At 40.1% G+C, this 13,458-nt stretch overlaps 1 protein-coding gene across 2 annotated transcripts in view; it reads left to right on the top strand.

The window, feature by feature from the left end:
- The window catches only part of ribc2 (RIB43A domain with coiled-coils 2), a 55,324-nt gene that overhangs the window by 27,354 nt on the left and 14,512 nt on the right, over positions 1-13,458 (top strand). The window contains exons 3-5 of one of the 2 annotated variants that reach the window (XM_072552307.1): positions 948-1,292; positions 8,446-8,564; positions 13,174-13,401. In XM_072552307.1, coding sequence (XP_072408408.1) covers positions 948-1,292; positions 8,446-8,564; positions 13,174-13,401 — 692 coding nt within the window. The remainder of the gene's footprint in view (positions 1-947; positions 1,293-8,445; positions 8,565-13,173; positions 13,402-13,458) is intronic. The other variant, XM_072552308.1, reaches the window with a different exon arrangement.

Genomic DNA, 13,458 nt, shown 5'->3' on the forward strand with positions numbered 1-13,458 from the left:
TATAGAGCTATAGAGAGAGGCTGAACAGGATGGGGCTGTTTTTCCTGGAGTGTTAGAGACTGAGGGGTGACCTTATAGAGGTTTACAAAATTATGAGGGACATGGATAGGATAAATAGACAAAGTCAGAGATGAGGCAAGGAGCCTCGGGGGTGGAGAGATAAATGGGAGGGGCTGGGGGAAGGTACCTGAGAGTGCAATAGATGCATAGAGGTGAGGGTAAAGGTGATAGGTTGGAGGGGAGGATGGTGCAGATAGATGGGACAGGTCATGAGGATGGTGCTGAGCTGGAAGGTTGGAACAGGGGTAAGATGGGGGAGGGGAAATGAGGAATCTGGTGAAATCCACATTGTTGCCATGGGGTTTGAGGCATTCTTCCTCCAGGTGTTGGGTGGTAAGGGAGTGGCGATGGAGGAGGCCCAGAACCTGCATGTCCTCGGCAGAGTGGGAGGGGGAGTTGAAGTGCTCAGCCAGAGTGCAGTGGGGTAGGTTGGTGCGGGTGTCACGAAGATGTTCTCTGAAGCATTCTGCGAGTATTGTTTCTTTTGAATTGTTTCTTTCAACATTTCCTCTTCATTATCATTATATTTATTAACCTATTTTCCCAATTAATACCCATGCAATTAATTTTAAGATTTCCATTTGGAATGGAGAATTTCTCTTTCAAACATAACATGGAATTCAATGATATGATGTTTTCCAAGTGGCTGTTTTATTTTGAGATTGCTAATTAACCCTGCCTCATTAACTTAAAATCTAAAAGGTTGTTTACATTGTGCAGGTGTCAAGTCAGGGAATTATAAAATACCTTAGTTGCAAAATATATGATTTTTTAGCATCTTGGCCAAAGGTGCTTTTTGTATCTTGCTGACTTTCCCAATATTTCCAGAGGCAACAGACAAAATGTATATGCGATGTCTCATTGCTTCTCTCATCTTTTTTTTGTAGCTAAGGATTTGATTCGCCATGACCAAACAATGTGCCTCCTGGATGCTCGGCACAAGCGTGATGTGAAGAATTTAAACAAGGCTATTGGTGAATTTCGTATATGCTACCAGAAACCTGAAACACGTCGTGAATTTGATCTGAATGATCCACAAGCTTTAAAAAAAAATGTTCCTGCCCGAATTTCAGATACTGATCCTCGTTGCACTGTATCCAGTATACAGAAGCTACCTGGGGAAGATTTACAAAGACAAGAACGGATTAAACGTCAACAGGAACAAACCAGGGAGTGGTTACTTGCACAGCAGAAAGATTTGAAGAATGCTTTGGAAGACCAGAACTTTGCAAGTTAGTCAAATTAAAAAGTAAAACTCAACCTTATGATAGATATTACTGCCTATTATCAAATAACCAATTGTTCAAGAGGCTGCTTAGACTCTGGCTATGGAGAAATAGCTTTTATTTGCATATAGCTACCTTGGGCAGAACTGTACAAATTCAAAGTTACCTTTTCTCCCAAATTTAAAAATGGCAAAGTCTTCTAGTCAATTAACAACTTGAATAGCTGGAATATTGTGCTATTTCTGTCCAAACAAGTGGATTTTAGAATCAGAAAACAGAATGTCACCAGCTTGTGGGGGTAGGAATAGGTGGATAGAGCAGATGAATGTTTGGCTAAGGCATTGGTACAGGTGATTAGATTAGATTAGATTCCCTACAGTGTGGAAACAGGCCCTTCAGCCCAACAAGTCCACACCGACCCTCCGAAGAGTAACCCACCCAGACCCATTTCCCTCTGACTAATGCACCTAACACTATGGGCAATTTAGCATAGCCAATTCACCTGCTCTGCACATCTTTGGACTGTGGAAGGAAACCGGAGCACTTGGAGGAAGGGTTCACATTTTTGGATCATTGAACTTTCTTCTGGGGTATAAGTGACCTGTGTAAGAAGAAAAGATTGCAATTAAATTGGAAGGGACTAATATACTGGCAGGGATATTTGATATTGTGCTATCTGAGACGAGTACAGTTGGGAAAAGGAGCAAGTCAAACAATCAGGGCAGGAGGGGAAAAAAAACAGAGAATGGTAGGACTGATAAATTAAACTGCATCTTTTTCAATGCAAGAAGCCAAACAGGGAAGGTGGATAAACTCAGGGCATGATTAGGAAAACGAGACTGGGATATTGTAGCAATTACAGAGATGTGGCTCAGGGATGGATAGGAGTGGCAACTTATGTTCCAGGATACAAATGCTTTAGAATAGATAGAAAGGGAAGCAAGAGAGGAGAGGGAGTGGTGTTTTTGAGAAGGGATAACATGACAGCTGTACCTAGTGAGGATATTCCTGGTAATAAGCCCAGGGAAGTTATTTGGGTCACAAAACAAAACTCTAAACCATTCGCAACAGCCGGACCACTCAGTTTTCACACCTCCCCGCTCCTGCCGCTGTTGCCCCGGGTTAATTTTCTTTGTTTTTTCTGTACTCCAACATCGCTAACTACCCTCCCCACTGCCGCCAAATTCTTTGGATGGAATTGAGGAATAAGAAAGAGATGATCACTTTACTGGGATTATACTATAGAGCCCCCAATAGTCAGCAGGAAATTGAGAAACAAATTTGTAAGGAGATCTCAGTTATCGATAAGAATAATAAGGTGGTTTATGGTAGGGAATCTTAGCTTTCCAAACATAGTCTGGAACTGCCATGGTGTTGAGGCTGGAAGTTGGCTAGCGTGATGCCACTATTTTAAAAAAATAGTAAGGAAAAGCTAGGAAACAGTAGACTGGTGAACCTGACATCGGTGATGGGCAAATTGTTGGAGGGAATCCTGAGGAACAGGATTTACATTTATTTGGAAAGGCAAAGGCTGATTAGGGATAGTCAGCATGGCTTTGTGCGTGGGAAATCATGTCTCAGGAACTTGATTGAGTTTTCTAAAGAAGTAACAAAGAGGATTGATGAGGGCAGACCAGTGGATGTGGTCACAGTAAAGTGTTTGTCAAGGTTCCTCGTGGTAGACTGGTTAGCAAGGTTAGATCACATGGAATACAGGGAGAACCACCCCTTTGGATACAGAACTGCCTCGAAGGTAGAAGACACAGGGTGGTGGTGGGGGGTTGTTTTTCAGACTGGAGGCCTGTGACCACTGGTGTGCCACAAGGATCGGTGATGGGTCCACTGCTTTTCATCATCTATATAAATGATTTGGATGTGAACGTAGGAGGTATAGTTAATAAGTTTGCAGATGACATCAAAATTGGAGGGGTAGTGGGCAGTGAAGAAGGTTACCTCAGAGTATAGCGGGATCTTGATCAGATGGGCCAATGGGCCAAGAAGTGGCAGATGGAGTTTAATTTAGTAAGTGTGAGGTGCTGCATTTTAGAAAGGCAAATCAGGGCAAGACTTCTACACTTAATGGTAAGGTCCTGCGGAATGTTTCTGAACAAAGAGACCTTGGAGTGTAGGTTCATAGTTCCTTGAAAGTAGAGTGGCAGGTAGATAGGATTTTGAAGAAGGCGTTTGGTATGCTTTCCTTTATTGATTAGAGCACTGAGTATCGGAGTTAAGAGGTCATGTTGTGGCTATACAGGATGTTGGTTCAGCCACTTTTGGAATATTGTGTGCAATATCTGGTCTCCCTCCTGAATGTTATGAAACCTGAAAGGGTTCAGAAAAGAATTACAAGGATGTTGCCACTGTTGGAAGGTTTGAGTTATAGGGAGAGGCTGAATAGGCTGGGGCTGTTTAACCTGGAGCATCGGAGGCTGAGGGTTGATCTTATAAAATCATTAAGGGCATGGATAGGGTAAATAGTCAAGGTCTTTTACTTGGGATGGGTGAGTCCAGAACTGGAGGGCATGGGTTTAGAGTGAGAGGGAAAAGATTTAAAAGTGACCTAAGGGGTAACCTTTTTCCCGCAGAGCGTGGTACGTAAATGGAATGAGCTGCCAGAGTAAGTAGTGGAGGCTGGTACAATTACAACATTTAAAAGGCATGTGGATGGGTAAATGAATAGGAAGGGTTTAGAGGGCCAAGTGCTGGCAAATGGGGTTAGATTACTTTAGAATATCTGGACGACCTGGTCGAGTTGGACTGAAGGGTCTGTTTCCATGCTGTACATCTCTATGGCTCCATATGGAAAAATAAGTATCCGCTCACTTTAAACTGAAACTAACAGCACTTACAAATACCCAGCATGGAGTACACAAATGGAGACTAAAATATGCATAGTTAGGGCAATAGACATTGTTCTCTGTAACAAAGTCAGAGATTCCAAAGACTGTTTTGCACATCTGATTACAAAGTTGAGGACATTTCATCTGTGTTGAAGAGATACTTACGTGGGAGTGAAAGAATCCTGTTATCCACATAATAACATAGGCAGGACTAGGAAAGAGGGATTATGAGCAGCTCAGGCTAATTTGAAAAGCCAAACTAGAAAGTTAACCTCCAAATTAACACCTGAGCCACATGCAAATAGGAATAGAATAATTAAGGTTAGAGTGGTAAATGCATGGCTTAAAGATTTGTGGGACAGAAATGGGTTCCAATTTATGGGATACTGGCACCCCCACTAGCTGTTTTGTTTGGATGGGCATCATTGGAACCATGCTGGGATGGTGTTCTGGCTAATCCATATAACTAAATTAAAAATCAATCTGTTTTGGTAATGTACCACTATTCCTTTACTGTCACTGGATCAAAATCCTGAAATTTCCTCCCTATGGGCATTGAAGGTTAACCAATAGCAAATGGATTGCAGTGGTTCAAGAAGGCCGCTTACCACTTCCTTCTCAAGGACAACTGGGGGAGGGCAATAAATGCTGACCAGCAAGCAACACCTATCTCCGAGCAAATAAATAAATATAAAAGTGCCACTATTTCTACCTCAGTAATTGGACTCTGGAATTTTCTCAGCAACAGATGTCAGATTTATTGGCTTATAGTTTGCTACTTTTTATCTTGTGCCTTCTTGAAAAAAGTGTCTCCAACCTCACCCCTGAGTAATTAATTTAAAGCCCGATCTAGATCAAACTTCACAGTGATGGATATGAGAAGAATCCCAAAGACAATAGGTAAGCAAGGTGCTAATTAGAGGAAATATTTTATTATAATCTGTACCATAAAGGGCAATTTATTTGACAAAATAATGGTTTTAGAAGTAGTAAATTAGCATGGATAGAAGATTAGCTAACAAATAGAAAACAGAGGTGGGATAAAAGAACCATTTTCAGGATGGCACAGCAATCACTGTTAAGACCACAATTATTTACAGTATATACTAACTTGGATGAGGCAAGTGACTATTATAGCCAAGTTTGCTGATAACGCAAAAATAGATGGGAAGACAAATAGTGAGGATGAGAGAGATTAGATTCCTACGGTGTGGAAACAGACCCTTCAGCCCAACAAGTCCATACTGATCCTCCGAAAAGTAACCCAATCCAGACCCCATTTCCCTCTGACTAATGCACCTAACACTATGGGCAATTTAACATGGCCATCCACCTGACCTGCACATCTTTGGACTGTGGGACAAAACCAGAGCACCTGGAGGAAACCCATACAGACATAGGGAGAATATGCAAACTCCAAACAGATGGTCTCCTGAGGCTAGAATCAAACCTGGGTCCCTGGCGCTGTGAGGCTGCAGTGCTAACTACTGAGCTCCTGTGCCGCCCCAAAGGGATGACACAAAGGGACTTCAGAGGGATATAGACAGGTTAGGCAAGTAAGCAAAAACTTGACAGATGGAATATAATGTGAGAAAATGTGAGGTTATGCACTTTGGTAGAAAGAATAGAGAAGCTGAATATTATTTAAATGGAGAAAGACTGCGCAAAGCTACAGAACCGGGGAATTTAGATCTCAAAGCTAGCATCCAAGTTAAGAGAATAATAGGGAAAGCAATTGGAATATTGACCAATTGGAATATTGAATATAGTCCACTTCAAAAGGAGTGGACTATGAAAGTAGAGAGGTTCTGTTAAAGCCATACAAGGAACTAATCAGACCATAGATGGAACAGTTGTTGGCTTCTTATCTCAGCGGACATATACTGGCATGGAGGCAGTACAGAGAAGGTTCACCAAGCTGATACAAAGTCTGGAGGTGCTGTCTTATGAGACGAGGTTGAGTAGGTTGGGTTGAGACTCATTGGAATTCAGAAGAATGAGAGGCAACGTTGTTGAAACAAACAAGATTCTTCGGAGACTTGACAGAGTGAATACCGAAAGGTTGTTTCCCCTTTGTTGGAAAGTCTAGGACCAAGGGGCATAATTTCTATAAGGGACTGTTCATTTAAGATAGGCTCGAGGAAGAAATTATTCTCACAGAGGTTAGTGTATCTGTAGAATCCTTGACTGCCAATGCCTGTTGGGGCTGGGTGATTAAGTTAGACATATTTTCAATCAGTATGGAATCAAAGGTTATATGGAAAAGGCAGGAAAGTGGAGTTGAGGGTTATTAGCTCAGCCATGAAGATCATGATGTCCTATGTCTTATAGTCATATGGTCCCAGATCACAGATTTTAGCCAGGCTAGTCTGCTTTTCCGTAGTCATTGGAGTTCTGATGAAAAGTCACAGAGTTCTAATTTCCCATATTGCAGTATTTTGCTTTTACTTGTAGGTTAGCATCTATTATTGTTCAACTTCAGATGCTGTTTCAAGTCCAGTCCAAACTGATGAAAAGAAATCTTCTTTTCCAATGATTTGAATGATCACAGATGGATTTGAAATTTGGGTACACAGTTCTTAGTAAGTGCAGGTTCATAGTTCCTTTAAAGTGGAGTCACAGGTGGATAGGATATTGTAAAAGACATTTGGTATGCTTTCCTTTATTAGTCAGAGCATTGAGTATAAGAGTTGGGAGGTCAAGTTGTGGCTGTACAGGACATTGGTTAGGCCACTTGCAGAATATTGTGTGCAATTCTGGTCTCCCTCCTATAGGAAATTTGTTGTGAAACTTGAAAGGGTTCAGAAAAGATTTACAAGGATGTTGCAAGGGCTGGGGGCGTTGTGCTATAGGAAGAGGCTGAGTAAGCCAGGGCTGATTACCATGGAGTGTCGGGAGGCTGCGGGATGACCTTATAGAAATTTATGAAACCATGATTGGCATGGATAGGGTAAATAGACAAGGTCTTTTACCTGGGTGGCTCTAAAGGGCATAGGTTTAGGGTGAGTGGGGAAAGATTTAAACACAACCTAAGAGGCAACGTTTTCACACAGAGGGTGGTGCATGTATGGAATGAGCTGCCAGAGGAAGTGGTGGAGGCTGGTACAATTACAACTTTTAAAAGGCATCTGAATGGTTATAAGAATAGAAAAGGTTTACAGGGATATGGGTCAAATGCTGGCAAATGAGACTAGACTAGTTTCTGTGCTGTACATTTGTATGACTCTATAACTGAAGATCTGGTACAAACCTTTCCCAAAACATAGTAACAGTAAGCTAACAATTTCATTGAAGGACTGCTAAGGGGACAACCTTTGGAAGAAAAAACTAGCAATTATGTAGTTTTACCTATGCCTCTAAAGTACCTTAAATAATTTTACAAAGAACAAATTGTGATGGATTATAGTCACAGCTATAGTAAAGTTGAATGCAACAGCAAGATTCCACAGACATCAGTGTACTTTTGTTGTTGGCGGAAGGAATAGTGCTACTTAGAGCACTCATGGAACTCAAGAATGTAAGAAACAGAAGCTTTTGTAGAACATATGGCCTCTAAGAGCAAGCTGTTCTGCCTCAACTTTAATGCCCGCTCCCAACATCTCTTGATTCCTTGAGAGAGCAATATCTGTCTGAATGAGGCTTAAATATACTCACACTGGGGCATCTAATACTGCAGTAGGATGACCATATAGAAGGTTATAAAATCATGAAGGGCATGGATAGGGTGAATAGTCAGGGTTTTTACTCTAGGCCAGGGGAATCCAAAACTAGAGGGCACAGGTTTAAGGTGAGAGGGGGAAGATTTAAAAGGGACCTGAGGGGCAACTTCACCATACAGAGGATGATGTTTGTATGGAATGAGCGGAGGAAGTGGTGCAATTACAACATTTAAATGGCATCTGGATGGGTATATGAATAGGAAGGGTTTAGAAAAATATCTCGTTGACATGGACGAGTTGGACTAAAGGGTCTGGTTCTGTACTGTACATCTCTTTGACTCTAAAATTTCTTAGAAGACTCAATATGACTCTTCTAAATGCTCTTAGCTCTGAGTGAAGAAATGTCTCCCCATATAAGTCGTATGTTAACATTTCCTGCTGCATCTCCATGTCAAGCAATTAGTGCTGTATAAATTGGTGTTCCATTTCAGAATTTGTTTTTTTGCAACCAGTCCTGCTGAATTTAAGACAAAAAGTTCAGATTTGTCTTTCTTTTTAACAATTTTAAATTCTGTATTATCAAACAATTAACAGTAAAATTTGAAGTTTCATAATAACTTCTTTAAGCTTATATTTTGTATAATGTGTTCTTTTTTTCAGATAGTCTGTATAATAAATATAGGATAGCTCAGGACCAAAGAGCTTGCGAACTTCAACAAATGGAAGAAGATACGAAGAGAGCAATTACTGTGGCAACAAAAGATTTTAATCAGGCACAGGTTTCACTTTTCTTTCCATTCTATTTGCTTTCGTTTAGAGATTAGATCACATTGCACATCTCCGTTCATCCTGCCTATTCATAAAATGTCTTCACTTACATGAAATGAATTTTCATATTTAGACAGGGTAGGGAAAAGGTGACTCCAACTTTAATACTTATGGTTCTATCAGTTATCAGTGCACTCAATTCTTTTTGAGAAAGCAAAGTTGTGGATGTGAATCTAATAGATGTCAAGTCATTGATGAATGGTTTAAAGCACAGTTTCGGATGTGCATAGTATTCACAAAACTTATCTTCAATGTGTGATCATGACAGCAACCAAGGTAAAACTGACAAAGTAGTGGATATCTTGAGCTTTAGAACCACCTTTCATAAATTTAAAAGCTACCATTGCAGAATAAATTGTTATCGCCAATAATCACTCACTAATGAGTATAATTGCCCACCTAGGAAATTCCATGTCACTGATCATGGGTTCTGTGCGTCCTTGTGGCTGATAAGCCCAAGTCTAGACTTGCATCTCCAATAGCACATTTCTCATGTGTTTCCAGGAAGTGGAATTGGTCCTTGGTCTTGAGATCGTTGGCATTCTTTTTCTGCTTCCTTTTCCATATTTTGTCTTGCTGAAAAATATTCTCAAAGAATTGTGTCCCTTCATGTGTCCCTTCCCCCAAGTTGTATTTTTCTGAATGACGATCTCCCACACATTGACATCCGTGTTGTATTTTTTGAGTTATATTTCAGGGAGTCTTTGAAACACCCTTTTTGTCTTTCTTTTGTTGGACTGGTTTTCTGCAGTTGGTTAAAGATGATTTGCTTTGGAAGTCAGAACTCGGACGTTCTAAGCACACGGCAGCTTCGGCAGAATTGGTTTTGGATATTTATGGCTTCAATGCTGGTGCTATCAACGATGCTGATGTTAGTATGTCTCTTCTCCTAGCTGATGCTGACAATCTATTTCAAAAAGTGTTGATGGTACTTTTCAAGGCCTTGACCTGGCATTTACTTGTACTACAAGTTTCGGAGTCACACAGAAGAGTCAGAAGGTTGACTGACTTCTACATAAGCATTGTGGTATCAGCATGAATGTCACATTCTTATTCTACAGCATCTGAAGATGGCACTCACAGTTTGGATGTGATGTTGAATCTCCACATCAATGTCAACCTTAGTTGAGAGATTGCTTCCCAGTTAGGGAAAATGTTCCAGGTTTGGGAGGGTTTCTCCATTTGATCTATAAGGAGGTCATCTATATATTGTATTAAGATGTTGTCATTCTAAGTTAGGTCTAGGTGTTTTAAGACCAAATTTATTATGCAGTGAAGTATTGCTGACTATTTTGGAATCTTATAGAACCCATGTCAAAGTGTACTATAAATTTTCAACTGCAAATTCAAACTTCTCTTGGGAATTCTGTGTGTGTAAATCAACCAGAATCCCAATAGTTATGTCCAAAATGCTGAATATTCAATATTCTGACTTAAGGCCATTGAATATTGTCACGGAACTAGCTACAATTGGTTATTTCCTATAGGTTACCTTATTTAATGCAGTTTAATTGATTGTTAAGTTGCATGACCACCCAGTTTTTCTTAACTTGCCACATGGGGAGTTAATGATTGAGTTTTTTGGTTTGACCATATTCGTTCTCTCTCAACTACTGTATAATTATGACTATAGTGGGCTTTGTCTTTTATCAAATATTTCTAATTGGGCACTGGCCCTGCAGTTGTTGTAAGGAGGCCAATTCCCTGATTGGGGTTATTAATCTGGTCCAATTAGGGAGCCCAGGCTGACACATATAAACACAGTGTCAGAGGTTCTGTTTACTCAGAGTTGGCTCTGAGGAAGCTGGATCAGTGTCAAGGACTTTCCATGAGTAAATAAAGGATGACTTGTTGATGGGATACTGCCCTCTATGAAGTTATTTCAGGCCCCTTATTCTGCTTATTTATTTCATATCCACTAGCCCATAATCTTGTTTATCTTTTGCCCATACATTGGGAACCAGTTGATAATTATCAAGTAATTATCAGTTACTTAATATTTATAAATGTATACAAAAGACAGTGTAAACAGAGACAAAATGAAGTAAACACAACACAGGCACTAGAACTGTGTCTTGCATCCTCAGACATTACCTGGAAGCTGCTGAGTGCAGCAGACAATTTAACAATCAGGAGATGCTATCAGATTATGAAGATGTGACTCCGTCGGCACTGCCCTCCCCAAAGTAAGAGGATAGATGGTGATGGTCCACAAGAGCACATTACTGAGGCACAGTGTAATACCCAGCTAATAATGCAGTATGTCCGGGTCAGGACAATGCTCCCATCAGCATTTGTTTCTCAGCTGGGGAAAGAGGACATACTGCATTATTAGCTGGGTATTACACTGTGCCTCAGTAATGTGCTCTTGTGGACCATCACCATCTATCCTCTTACTTTGGGGAGGGCAGTGCCGACGGAGTCACATCTTCATAATCTGATAGCATCTCCTGATTGTTAAATTGTCTGCTGCACTCAGCAGGTCATTACCAGGTCTGGGGTCTCTTCAGTCTATTAATCCGTTTTTGGACCCAAAAAAAACATTTTCAAGACACTTTTAACTGCAAATACACATGGTTAAGGTAAAATAAGATGAGTAAATGACCTAAATATCAAGTAATAATAATAAAAGCAAGAAATAAATGTACTAACATGAAAGTAACTTCATTTACCTTAGTGAGGAGTCCTAATGGTGAATGCACTTATTTGCTTCACTGCTCTTCTTGGGTGCCATGATTGATGTACAAGGGTGATAATTAAAAACAAAAGCACAAATCAAGGTGAAAACACGAGGTAAACTAGTGATGGACACATGAGAGATGCTTTCACGACTACTTCCCGGGACGAACTGAACAAACAATGTGCGACCTGAACTGTATGTGGTGTTTGGATTCTGAAAATGTGTTCGGATTTTAGGGCAAAATTTTCTCAAGTAATTGTTTGGGTTCCAAGTTGTTCATACAATAGGGGTGTTCGGATTCCGGGGTCACCACTGTACTTCTTTAACTTTATTCCAAAAATCGATATTTGTATGATTTATTCGGGTCAGGACAATGCTCCCATCAGCATTTGTTTCTCAGCTGGGGAAAGAGGACATACTGCATTATTAGCTGGGTATTACACTGTGCCTCAGTAATGTGCTCTTGTGGACCATCACCATCTATCCTCTTACTTTGGGGAGGGCAGTGCCGACGGAGTCACATCTTCATAATCTGATAGCATCTCCTGATTGTTAAATTGTCTGCTGCACTCAGCAGCTTCCAGGTAATGTCTGAGGATGCAAGACACAGTTCTAGTGCCTGTGTTGTGTTTACTTCATTTTGTCTCTGTTTACACTGTCTTTTGTATACATTTATAAATATTAAGTAACTGATAATTACTTTAAAGACACTCTTTTCATCCTCTGAGCCTCCCACTGTCCTTTTTGTTTAGCCAGGTTGTCGTCTGGATCCAATTCATTCTTTCTTTCTCATTTTCTTTGTTAGTTTCTTAGATATATTTGCCATGAATCTGGTTATACTTTTCTGGTCCCCACTTATGGTTCTCTGGCATGATTATGGAGTGTGTTGCCACTGGGCTGCAGCCCAATGGCTCAGACCTCCCTGTCTTCTGCTACAGGTCTATCTGGTCTGTCACTTCGGAATGATTCTGACCTATATTTTTGGCAGTATATGGCTAGTTGTGCAGTTCCTGCTTCCTCACCTTCCAGTAACTCTCAGTTTCAGATCTCTGCCGACTTTATTATGTGATCACCAGCGGTAAAATAAAGATACACACCTCTCTGGTGCATCCAAAGAACTGGTCTCTCAGTTGTCTGTGGATTACTTTCTCACAGTGCTAATTGATGTGCATTATCCAAAGATACTTGAAAATTGAATCAAGCTGCCATTTATTTATCAGTACAAGTATGCATACAGGGGAGATCTCTAAAAGCTTCTCAGTGTTATAGCGCTTTTCTTGTACATTCAAATTATTCTTTCACCATTGGCCATAACTACATTATATGCTCTTATTTATACTTTCATTTTAGCACTAACAAGTCCATGTAAAAACAAATCACACCTGACTCTTTGTTGTTCTATAATTCTACCTCCTCTCATGTCAAAGTGTCCTGCCCCCTACCTCCCTTGACCTTCTCAACTTTCTATTTCTTTCTTTAAGTACTTATTTTATCAAGAATTGTTAATTATGGTAAGTGGTAATATCTATATATATAAAACACTACACTTGTTATTATCAACAGAAATATTCCCCTTTAAATTACCACTGCTGCATGTGGTAATCCATACCTTGCTTAGTCCGTTAGTCCTAACTTGTTTCTGCAATTTCAGCAAGACTAAATAAAATATATAATCTCAAGCATCTGTGCAGCTTTGCACATTTACCTTTTACATAAGGGCAAACTAATTTGACATCTTCCATTACAAACTGAGAAAAGTTAAAAAATACTTCCATTAAGTTCAACAGGTCAACAAAACAAATGACATTTTTCTCCTTGATTCTATTGTTTTTCGCAAAAAGACAATAAATAGGAAGTTTTTTTTTATCTTTGTGGTTTAGGCAACTGAATCTGCTACAAAACGTAAACTTGAAAAACTCCAAGAGCAAGAAGATAATGCAATTGACATTCAAAACCAAATGCACAGTGATTTCTTAACAGAAGACCCAAAACAGGCAATTAGTGCTTTTGGACCAAATCGAGTCATTGTACATCGCTGGAAAGGAATGACACCAGACCAGATAGATGATGTTACTCGCAAACAGAAGCAACAGGTCCAGGAAAAAAAGGTATTAGTATGAGTGGTCTTTAATTTTGCACATTTCCCCACCATTTGCCATATTTAT

Source organism: Chiloscyllium punctatum, chromosome 32, assembly GCF_047496795.1.
Source record: "Chiloscyllium punctatum isolate Juve2018m chromosome 32, sChiPun1.3, whole genome shotgun sequence".
NCBI classification, from domain to species: Eukaryota; Metazoa; Chordata; class Chondrichthyes; order Orectolobiformes; family Hemiscylliidae; genus Chiloscyllium; species Chiloscyllium punctatum.